This window comes from Balaenoptera borealis, assembly GCF_965194805.1.
Source record: "Balaenoptera borealis genome assembly, chromosome: 4".
NCBI classification, from domain to species: domain Eukaryota; kingdom Metazoa; phylum Chordata; class Mammalia; order Artiodactyla; family Balaenopteridae; genus Balaenoptera; species Balaenoptera borealis.
The window spans coordinates 144,490,316-144,502,591 of record NC_138861.1 but is presented as its reverse complement, the minus strand read 5'-3'; the positions used below and the strand labels follow the sequence as shown (position 1 = coordinate 144,502,591).

At 36.7% G+C, this 12,276-nt stretch overlaps 1 protein-coding gene and 1 pseudogene across 3 annotated transcripts in view; one reads left to right on the top strand and one right to left on the bottom strand.

Moving 5' to 3' along the window:
- Nucleotides 1-590, bottom strand: part of LOC309627672 (ferritin light chain pseudogene) — a 193,633-nt pseudogene extending 193,043 nt beyond the window's left edge. Inside the window, exon 1 of the transcript XR_014249468.1 lies at nucleotides 404-590. The product of XR_014249468.1 is annotated as a ferritin light chain pseudogene (transcript). The remainder of the gene's footprint in view (nucleotides 1-403) is intronic.
- Nucleotides 1-11,997, top strand: part of LOC309627678 (uncharacterized protein) — a 133,326-nt gene extending 121,329 nt beyond the window's left edge. Inside the window, exon 3 of one of the 2 annotated variants that reach the window (XM_082389847.1) lies at nucleotides 9,798-11,997. In XM_082389847.1, coding sequence (XP_082245973.1) covers nucleotides 9,798-9,805 — 8 coding nt within the window. In that variant the 3' untranslated portion in view covers nucleotides 9,806-11,997. Of the gene's footprint in view, nucleotides 1-2,451 lie in introns of both variants that reach the window. The other variant, XM_082389846.1, reaches the window with a different exon arrangement.
- Nucleotides 11,998-12,276: the final 279 nt, after the last annotated feature.

The window sequence follows — 12,276 nt, the reverse complement described above, 5'->3', positions numbered from 1 at the left end:
TGAGAGTCGTGTAACGTAAAAGGCAAGTATGTTTCTGCCACATTATAGAGTTGTCATTCCCATGCCCAATCAGGAGCTAGAGGGTTGGTTGTCCACAAGGGCTGGACACCCATGTTCACAATCAAGGGTAGGATCTTTGAAGAGTACGACAGGCCCACTGCCAGTAGCCTTATGATGTGAGAAGAACACTGAGTGTGGAAATAGGTAATTTGCATTTTCTTGTATAGTAAGAGGATGGATCCTGGCATACCTCATCCCCAGTCACAAGAAACCCCATGAGTGGGTTTCCCTGGTGGTGCAGTGGTTAAGAATCCACCTGCCAATGCAGGGGACATGGGTTCAAGCACTGGTCCGGGAAGATCCCACACGCCGCGGAACAACTAAGCCCGTGCGCCACAACTACTGAACCTGCGCTCTAGAGCCTGCAAGCCACAACTACTGAGCCCACGTGCCACAACTACTGAGGCCTGTGCACCTAGAGCCTGTGCTCCGCAACAAGAGAAGCCACCGCATTGAGGAGCCCTCGCACTGCAAGGAAGAGTAGCCCCCGCTCGCCGCAACTAGAGAAAGCCCGTGCACAGCAACAAAGACCCAATGCAGCCAAAATACTTAATTAATTAATTAAATAAATCTAAGAAAAAGAAACCCCATGACTTCCTCTTAACTGCCACATCCCCCACTCCATGCAAGCTAAGACTACAGAACTTAAAAGAGTTTAGATTCCTCTTAACTGGCACATCCCTTACTCCATGCAAGCTAAGACCACAGAACTTAAGAGAGTTTAGATTAGGGTCCCCAGACAAAGAGCCTGAGGCGGGGATTCTTACTCAAGTGGTTTACTAGGAGAGTTCTCAGCCGAAGGGAAGTAGGAAAGGGAAGAAATATAAGTAGAGAATGTGAGACTAGCTTTATTCTGGTCCCAGAGGGGACTCTGGAGCTGAATGATAACATAGACTCGATCCAGCTTTGAAGCTGGTGAGGTGAGCAGTTGAGGTTAAGGGGCAGTCTTTTTGTCTCATATCAACTGAACTGCTGGGAAGGGGAGATGAAGGGTTGATGAACATTCCAAGACCTAGGTCAATTCTTTGGAGAAAGGGGCGGCTGTGAGCCATGAGTAAGCAACATTCACAGCTGGATATGGGCACATCAGCCTGGTAAAGGGGACGTACGTGGGCATCAACAGCATCTATACACCATCTCATTAGTTGTTTCCTTGGTTTTATGTATGCCTTTTGCTATGGGTTTTGCTGGTTCAGTTTTAAACCAATTCTGCTCATTATCTCCAATATTAAAACTAATCTACCCTTGTCTTCTGGCCCAGCTCTACCTTAATTCACTCAAATAGCTTAATTCTCCTGCCAATAACATAAGGAGATTTTATACATTGGTTGGATTCATGTGTCTTTTTGTAAATGGGAAATTCTATCTACCAATTACATATCTAGAAACCTATGTACATTTATAACTCTTCTTTCCCAATCTCTTATATATTTTTCTTTCCCAGTATAGTTAAGATCTGCTCTTACCTGTGTCTTTAATCATTCTTGTACTTCTGTTCCCCTTACAAGAAGAGAAATATGCTTGTTAATCATTCTACTCAAAATCACTACATGTTTAGGCTTGCTAATAGATGAAGATGAATTTTTCACCATAAGAATCACAGTAATTGATAGCGTTTGCTTCCTTGTTAACATGTTTGAGATATGAAGACACGAATTAAACCATAGAGCACAGCAGGGGAAAAGAATCCTCAAAGTGAATGGTAAACAGAAATATTTTGAGCTAGGTTTAAGCATGTGTATAAAGAATTAGTTTTGAAAAAAATAGTCTCTTTCAGAAAACTGAACTAAATAATAAAATATGTCTAAAACTGTGTATATCTATGCTAAAAAAGTATCAGCTTAACCTTTTTGAAAGTGCTATAAAATAAGCAAATGAATGTCTCAAAGAAAATAATAGCCAGCTTATAATTTAAGTATAAGAAATATGGGGACACGGGGATGGGGGAAGGGGAGGTGGGATGAATTGGGAGATTGGGATTGATATATATACACTACCATGCATAAAACAGATAGCTAGTGGGAACTTGCTGTATAGCACAGGGAGCTCAGCTTGGTGCTCCTTGGTGACCTAGATGTGTGGGATGGGGGTGGTGGGAAGGAGGTCCAAGAGGGAGGGGATATATGTATACATATAGCAAATTCACTTCAGTGTACAGCAGAAACTAACACAACGTTGTAAAACAACTATACCCCAATTAAAAAAGAGAAATACACCTATATGTAAATACAGAAGTCTAGTAATGCAGGTATCTATAGTTGGTGCCCACAGACTTTTGGTTGATATTGTATAATGCAGTTAGGAACTTACCTTCTAATAATACCACATCAGTAAGGACAATAGAATGCATTACTAAGATATTCTTCTATGTGAACTGTTTTTGTTTTTCAGAGAGTCTGTGTAGACCTTGTCCTCTATGAATGGAGTAAACCCACTACTGTTTTTCTGCCTATTTGGTGCACTTCTCATGGAGATTGAATGAAGAGTGCTTTTCAGACATCATTGTGAATTGTAGGTAGTTTCATGACTATGACGTGATCGTTCAGGTCTCTGTGGTAGGTGAGGGCAATGCACGCTGATATACTTTTTTGACTGATTCTGTCCTCAGCTGTATGACTCTACACAGGATTTTAACCTCAGGTGAAACAACAGGTTCCACAGTGGTTTGTTCATTTTCTGGTCTTTAAAGGCTTTACCTTAATCTATATACCAAAAAAAAAAAAAAAAAAACAACAAACCTTTAGAGCTTCAGACCGTCAATTCTAGACTGGCTAGCTTATCGAGGATCAAGTAAAATTATGCCCACGTGGGGCATTGATTGGGTTTTTCAAGGTAGAGTGATGGGGACTTGTTCTAACACGGTGGTTCTCAATCTTGGCTGCATTTTGGAATCTCCTGCCAAGATTTTCAAATGTACTTCTTCCTGGGTCCCATCCCAAGAACTTGATTAAATTGGTGTGGGTATGGCCTGGGCATGAGATTTTTTTTTTTTTTTTTAAACTCCCAGGTCTTTCTAATGTATAGCTAAAGATGCAAAGCACTGGGGACGTTCGTCTGCATGTGCCTGAGATTGTCAGGGACTCAGCTTCCTAGCAGGTACTCATGTGCTTGAGTTAATGTACCAAACAAAAGGGCTTCATTAAGCTCTGCTGTAAAGACTATCCTCTTAGTCTCACAGGTTGGGAGATCTTTTGGGGTGGTGAGCTTGTGGCATTTGCTCAGTAAATGATTGTAGTCCCCTCAATTCTAAGAACTTGCTTGTACTTCTTTGTGATAAGTGCCTTTAAATACTCTACTTTCCCAGCTCCTAAGTTTAGCTGGATCAGAATTTTTTGTGCCACAGATAGATTTGCCTGTCAGGGTAGTTTAAAAAATAATTTTTCATTACAAATTTAAAGGTCATGCCTAACAAATATTTTTCTCAAAGCTAATGGGTGTATCCTTTGATTAATATTGTTTTAAAAGGATTTTTATTACTCCATGCAAGCACAGCTAACATTTATTGAATGTTTACTGCATGACAGACAGTGTTCTAAGTCCTTATTTTACAGATAAAGAAACTGAAGCAGAGAGAGGTCGTAGATGTTCCCAAGGTTACAAAGCTAATTAGTGAAAGGGCCGTGAGACAAACTGAAGCTGTCTGGTTTCAGTGTCTTTTCATCTGTGTAAGCCTGTTTGTTGAAAGAAAGCTAAATAAAAAATTTTTAAACTTCACCTTTAACAGAAAAGCACCAAATTGACTTCCAAGTAGTTGCACAATTTACCTTTTCCTAGCATTATGTAACAGTTCTAGTTACTCTACATCTTTGCCATTATTTCACCTTGTGAAATTTGGAAATCTTGTTTAGCTTAGCTGGTGAGTATAAACTCTGATCTCACTATGATTTTAATTTTTAATTCCTTTGAGAGCTCATAATGTAATGCATCTTCTATATATTTATTGGTCATTTGTCTTATTTTCTCTTTTTATAAAAGAAGTATCTTTTCCCATTTTTCTGGGGGGGATTGTCTGTCTCGTATTCATTTGTAGGTTTTAAAACGTTACTTTCTACATAACAGTCCTTTTCAGTTTTATGTGATGCAAATGTTTCACCAAGTTTGCCTTGTCCTTTATGAACATAAGTCCTAATTAATGTAGTGGAACTTGTAAATTTTTTTTTGTTTATGTGTTTTTACATTCATTTTATTAACATTTTCTCTGCCCCCGATATCAGATACACCTCCTACTCTATTGTCTTTTAGTAGCTTTATGGTTTTGTATTTTTACGTTGATTCTAATCCACCTGAAATTGATTTTTGTGTGTGGTATGAGTGGGGATCCAGTTTATTTTTCTTTTTTAAAAAATTTTATTTATTTTTGGCTGCATTGGGTCTTCGTTGCTGTGCGTGGGTTTTCTCTAGTTGCAGTGAGCGGGGGCTACTCTTCGTTGCAGTGCACATGCCTTTCATTGTGGTGGCTTCTCCTGTTGCGGAGCATGGGCTCTAGGCATGTGGGCTTCAGTAGTTGTGGCGCTCGGGCTCAGTAGTTGTGGCTCGTGGGCTCTAGAGTGCAAGCTCAGTAGTTGTGGTGCACAGGCTTAGTTGCTCCGCGGCATGTGGGATCTTCCCGGACCAGGGCTCAAACCCGTGTCCCCTGCATTGGCAGGCGGATTCTGATCCACTGCACCACCAGGGAAGTCCCCAATTTATTTTTCAACATGGCTAATTACTTGTTCAAACACCATTGACCATGTTTCCATATATTCGTGGGTCTGTTTTTCTGGATGCTCTGTTCTATTGCATTAGTTTATTTGTCTGTCTCTATATTCATAACATTTTAGGTTCATTTCTGTGGTGTGGTACTTATGATAAGTAAATCTCTTCTCTGTGTGTTACTTCTTTGGGAGTGTTTTTGCGACGTTCAACTGTATTTTCTCAATCCATTAATTAGCGAATCACTTTCTAATGTTATACCAAACATGAATTCCCTAGATAAATCCAACTTGCTCATGGTATATCTTGATTTTATATATTGGAAGATTCACCTTCCTGATTATTTACTCAGGATTTTTGTTTCTGTATTGATTAAGGGAATTTACCTCTATTCTTTCATTCTCATATGTCCTTTCATGGTGATGATAAGATTATTCTGGATTTATACAATGAGTTGAAGATATAGAAGATATATCTTTTTTTTTTTTCTATTCTCTGAAAGAGTCATAATAGAGTTGAAATTATGTGTCTTTTGACTATTTGGTAATCCTGGTAAGTAATATCACTTAGGTCTATGGGTTTTGGTGAGAGAAAGATACTTAGTTATCGATTCATTCTTAAATGGTTATTGTATTATTCAAGTTGTCAGTGTCTTCTTCAGCCCGTTTTGATGCATCTTATTTTTCTAGGACGTTGTTCATTTCTTACAGTTTTCAATTTTATAAGAATACATTTCTCTTTATCACTCTCATCATAGGTTTTTAAATATTAGTCTTTAAAAAAATGTTTCTTCTTTTGACTTTTATACTTTTGGTTGCTATGTCATGGATTTTTGTTTTTCCTTTTTTATTATTCCTTGTCCTTATATTCTCCTGATGTATTCTGATCTTTTTCTTTCTTCTTATATTAGTGGATTAGCTTATTAATTTTAATCCTTTACAGATTTCTATTCTAAAATTAGCATTTAAAATACGCTTTTGACTTAAAGTTTACTTTATCTCAATGTATCTCATAAGCTGAATTCTATAAGTATTTCTTTATTATTTACATCTATAATTTGTTGCTTCTCAGTATGATTTATCTTTGAATGAGGATTTATTTAGATTTGCATTCTTAAATTTCTAGCTGGGTGGGAAGTTCTACTTTTCTTTAAATTATTTTAAATTAATTTAGGGCATGGAGTTTTATGATAACAGTCATTTTGAATTTGTAGAAATTTATATGAATTTTCATAAATGTTTGATCTATGCTTAAAATAATTCTCAAGGAATATGTTCTTTATATGCCTATTGTATTAAGCTTATTAATTTTGTTCTTTAATTTTTCTATATATTTTCTGGCTTGGGCAGATGGATCTATCCAAGAAAGCTGTGTTAAAATCCTCTTGGTGTGGTGAATCTGAGACCTTCTCTTCGTAATTCTATCAGTTGGTGTTTACAAAACTTTATTATTTGATGCATAGGAGTTTAGAATTAATTTTTCTTACTGGAAAAACAATTAGCAATATATGACTATTTTTAATATTGCTTTTTATTTAAAGTCTAGTCAACACCAACTTTCTTTTGGATAAAGTTTTCCTGCTATATGTTTGTTTGATTTTTTTTTTAATTGGGTTTTGTCTCTTGTACTCCTATCCTTGTCAGGCATGTAAATGCAAAGTTCACAGCTTTCTTTTCCAAGCTACCTGAAATTGCTGAGAAATACAAAAAAGCCAGCAAATGTGTTGACAAGTAAAGTGTTTCATCTTACCCAAGATTTACTTAGCAAACTCTTAAGTACTTTAGTAAGCTAAAAGATGGTAGTAAAATTACTGGGGTTAGAATATCTAACTGCTTTGGGATACCGAGAACTTGGGCATGGTTTTATGAAAAGGGCATTTGAGTTATTGGTTATGTATCCGTGACTTGACTAAGAACCATTATTTGTGTTTAAGTTTTCGTAGTAGCTCTCGAAAGTGGAAATGTTGCTGGTCACCCTTCCTGGCACGCAGGTCTCTGCCATCCTTGGGCGGCGCTGCCCTTACTTGTCCTGGTTTCATGGCCGTTCTACTGCCTGCCGCCAGTTCTGTGCAGCTCTTTCTTCTGTGCCAGTAGTAACAGCTGCTCCTGTTTGTTGCCTGCTTTCCCAAATGTTTTTTACGTTTAGGATGGCAATAGGAGTAAGAAAAAGCTGTGGCGATTTCAGAGGGTTGATAAGGAACAATGGAAAGCTAGACTTTGAGTATTTCGCTAATGTTCTCACCACTTATCAGTGGCCCTTGGGGTGACTTCCAGTTTCCCACCCTCTGTGGAATCTTACTCCATGACTTGGCCTCTTTTCATTCACTCAGTACACAACCGTTTCCAATTCTATTGACGAGCTACAGTTCTACAACTCTACTGTAGGACAAGACAGATATTACTCTTTTTCACTTTCTCTTTTTAAACAATATAGTGACTTTATTAAAATACACAACGACTAAGTATACAGCTTGATACATTTTTACATATATGCACACCTGTAATTAGACCCAGATTAAAGATAGAGAAAATTTCATTTCTCCAGAAGGTTCCCTTGTGTCTCTTTCCAGCCAATACCTATACCCACTCGCGCCTACACCCACTCACCATCAGAGGTAACCACTATTCTTTTTTTCTTTTTTTTTTTTTAACATCTTTATTGGAGTATAATTGCTTTACAATGGTGTGTTAGTTTCTTCTTTATAACAAAGTGAATCAGCTATACATATACATATGTTCCCATATCTCTTCCCTCTTGCGTCTCCCTCCCTCCCACCCTCCCTATCCCACCCCTCTAGGTGGTCACAAAGCACTGAGCTGATCTCCCTGTGCTATGCGGCTGCTTCCCACTAGCTATCTATTTTACATTTGGTAGTGTATATATGTCCATGCCACTCTCTCACTTCATCCCAGTTTACCCTTCCCCCTCCATGTGTCCTCAAGTTCATTCTCTACATCTGCGTCTTTATTCCTGTCCTGCCCCTAGGTTCTTCAGAACCTTTTTTTTTTTTTTTTAGATTCCATATATATTTGTTAGCATACAGTATTTGTTTTCTCTTTCTGACTTACTTCACTCTGTATGACAGTCTCTAGGTCCATCCACCTCACTACAAGTAACTCAATTTCGTTTCTTTTTATGGCTGAGTAATATTCCATTGTATATATGTGCCACATCTTCTTTATCCATTCATCTGTCGATGGACACTTAGGTTGCTTCCATGTCCTGGCTATTGTAAATAGTGCTGCAGTGAACCCTGTGGTACATGACCCTTTTTGAATTTTGGTTTTCTCAGGGTATATGCCCAGTAGTGGGATTCCTGGGTTGTATGGTAGTTCTAGTTTTAGTTTTTTAAGGAACCTCCATAGTGGCTGTATCAATTTACATTCCCACCAACAGTGCAAGAGGGTTTCCCTTTTCTCCACACCCTCTCCAGCATTTATTGTTTGTAGACCTTTTGATGATGGCCATTCTGACCAGTGGGAGGTGAAACCTCATTGTAGTTTTGATTTGCATTTCTCTAATGATCAGTGATGTTGAGTATCCTTTGACGTGTTTGTTGGCAATCTGTATATCTTCTTTGGAGAAATGTCTATTTAGGTCTTCTGCCCATTTTTGGATTGGGTTGTTTGTTTTTTTGATATTGAGCTGCATGAACTGCTTGTATATTTTGGAGATTAATCCTTTGTCAGTTGCTTTGTTTGCAAATATTTTCTCCCATTCTGAGGGTTGTCTTTTTGTCTTGCTTATGGTTTCCTTTGCTGTATAACATAACTTCAGAGTGAACCTAAAAGCAGAAGGAAAATATAAACATGCAAATATATTTATGAATTTGAGCAAATTTATGCCAACTCAACCAAATTCATACATATCTAACCTTAAATTTCCTAGAAAGGCTAGAAGTTGGTGCTCTTTGAGTCTATTTTTTATTAAATATCTAAACTGTTAACTCGCCTACAGAAATCTTATAAAAACTTGGAGAAAAAATATGAAAAGACTTTATATACTGTTCCAGGAGACTCTTAACTACATGCATTGGTAAAATCCTTGTGTTCAACTAATTTAATGTATTGGAGAAAATGTTTTCTATTATTAAAAGCATTAAATTCTTAATATATATGGGAGGGAAAAATGTAAAATGTATCATATTTCTTCTCTGTGTTCCAGCATCTGAAATATATTACTTTTGTTAAGTGGATTTTAAGGGTTAAGTCAAAAGGGTTCAGGAATACAGACTATAGACTCATTTTTTGTGTCTAAACTTAACCCCTCCACTATAGTATTAGGAAGAAATTCTGTTATCTTCCTGTTATTTTTAATTTCTCAACTACCACATAAATTATTTTTCTTATCCTTCCCTATGCTTTAAGTAATATTTTCAGGATTAAGACTATCTCTGTCACTGCCCCTTAATCTTTCATTGGGATTTAATGTAAACAAAGTTATGAATTAATTTACATTACTAGATTGTTGTTATATAATATCTTTGAATTTTGAGAGTTTGTTTTTCTGGAGATCAGTGTTGAAAATAACACGTATGTTTAATGACACCACACAATTTAAATTAAAAAGGAAATATAAAAAGAAAAAATGCTAATTTTATTGTTAAGCAGTGGTCTAAGGACCTGCCCTATAATAACTCATGGAATTCTCACAACCCTCTGAATTGTGTCCTATTATTATTACCAATCAAATATTGCCATTCAGAAACAGTATGTCAGTTTCCCAAGATCACAGAGTTGGTAAATGGAAGAGTCAGGTCTCAGGCTTCAGAACCTCTTAATAATAAAAGCTTGGTTTGGGAAACATTTTCGTTTTTTGTTGTACAGGCTTCAGCACATTTTTTCTTTCTTTTTTTTTTTTTTTGGTAAAAGGTCAAGCAAGTAAATATTTTCTCTGCTGTTGTAGTATGAAAGCAGCTATAGAAAAATATGTCAATAAATGGACATGATTGTGTTCCAATAAAACTGTATTTATAGGCATTGAAAATTGAATTTTATATAATCTTCATGTTACAAACTATTATTCTTTGGATTTTTTTCCCCCAGCCATTTGAAGATATAAAGCCATCCTTTGCTTGTGGGTCATGCAAGAATAGACAGTTGGCTGACTTGGCCTGCAGGCTCTGGTTGACTGACCCTTTCTATAGTATATACTAGTGACCACAAGAACCCTGAAACTTGGAAGGTAAGGTTACAGACATTATGAGGATGAATTTAGAAGCAACTGGCATGTCTCGACTGGGATCAATAATGGCTAAGGTGCAGCAAGTCCCACACTAATAAATAATCTGTCAGTGGTAAAGCTAAGGGGCAAATTTGTTAAGATAGCCTGACTATTATTATAACAAATCAACCCTAAAATCTCAGTGGCTTACAGAAGTTAATATGAGGAAGAGTGGAGGAAAAGACTGATAGATGGTTTTCCTGTTTCTTTTTTTTTCAAAACAATGGTCCGTTCAGTTCCAAGAATAGCATTAATGTTTTGGTGTGCATTATCTACAAACAAGGACATTTTCCCACATAATAATGATGCAATATAAAAATCAGGAAATTAACTCATATACATTACTGTCATCAAATCCCCACACCCATTCAAGTTTTGTTAGTTGTCCCAATAATGTCCACGATTATACATTACTTTAGTTGTCAGGTCCCTTTAGTCCTTTTCAATCTGGAACATTTCCTCAGTCCTTGTCATGGCCAGGGAATCTTTGAAGATTACATGACTATTATTTTGTAGAATATTCTCTATTTGTGCTTGTCTAAAGTTTGCTCATGATTAGATTCAGGTGATACATTTTTGCCAGGGATACCTTAGAAGTGATTTTTTGATTTCCTTGCATTTTATTAGATGGTGCATGATTACAGTGTGCCTTATGAAAGCTGATGTTGATTTATTTTCGTTTTTTTCCAGTTTCATTGAGATATGATTGACATATAGCACTGTATAAGTTTAAGGTATACAGCATAATGATTTGATTTACATATGTTTTGAAATTGTTACCACAGTAAGTTTAGTTAACATTCATCATCACATATATGTGTCAATATATATTTTTCCCTTGTGAATAGAACTGTTAGAATTTACTCTCTTCACTTTCAAATATACCATACAGCAGTGTGAACTAGAGTCACCATGTTGTACATTACATCCCTAGTACTTACTGATTTTATAACTGGAAGTTTGTACCCTTTGACCCCCTTCATCCAATTCCCCCTCTTCCCACCCACCTTGTCTGGTAACCACAAATCTGATCTCTTTTTCTATGAGGTTTTGTTTTGTTTTGGTTTGTTTTTTGAGGTTCCATGAGATCATACAGTATCTGTCTTTCTCTGTCTGACTTCACTTAGCATAATGCCTTTAAGGTCCATATATGTTGTTGCAAATGGCAGGATTTCCTTCTTTTTTAATGGCTGAATAATACTTCTTTGTACTGATGTATTTATACCACAGCTTCTTTATCCAGTCATCCACGTATGGACACTTACTTTGTTTTTATGTCTTGGCTATTGTAAATAGTGCTTCTATGAACATGGATGTGCAGCTATCTCTATGACATAGTGTTTTCAATTTCTTCGGCTATATTCCCAGAAGTGGAAATGCTGGATCATATGGAAGTTCTATTTTTAACTTTCTGAGGAACCTCCAAACTGTTTTCCATAGTGTCTGTACCAATTTACATTTCCACCACCAGTGCATGAGGGGTCCCTTTTCTCCATATCCTCTCCAGCATTTATCATCTCTTCTCTTTTTGAGGACAACATTGGTGAGGTGGTGAGGTAATACCTTATTGTAGTTTTGATTTGTATTTCCCTTATGATCAGTGATTTTGAGCATCTTTTCGTGTATGTGTTGGCTTTCATAAACCTTCTTTGGAAAAATGTCTGTTCAGGTCCTTTACCCATTTTTTTAGTCAGATTGTTCAGGTTTGGTTGGTGGGTTGGTTGGTTTGCTATTGAGTTGTTTAAGTTCTTCAGTTTGGATATTAACCCCTTATCAGATATATGGTTTGCAAATATTTTCTTCCATCCCATAGATTCTTTTCATTTTGTTGATCCTTTCTTTCGTTGTGCAGAGGTTTTTAGTTTGATGTGGTCCTACTATTTTTGATTTTGTTGCATGTGCTTTTTAGGTGTCATATCCAAAATATCACTGCCAAGACCTGTGTAATAGAGCTGACCATTTGTTTTCTTCTAGGAGTTCTGTAGTTTTGGCCTTATATTTTAGTCTTTAATGCATTTTGAGGTAATTTTTGTGAGTGATGTAAAATAAGGGGTCTAGCTTACATGTGAATATCCAGTGTTTCTGGCACCATTTATTGATGAGACTGTCTTTTCTCCATTGGATATTCTTGGCTCCCTTGTCAGACGTTAGTTGATCATACATGTATGGTTTAATTTCTGGGTTCTAAACTCTGTTCCATTGGTCTATGTGTCTGTTTTTGTGCTAGTGTCATAATGCTTTGATAATTATACCTTCATAATATAGCTGGAAATCAGGAAATATGATGCCTCCCATTTTATT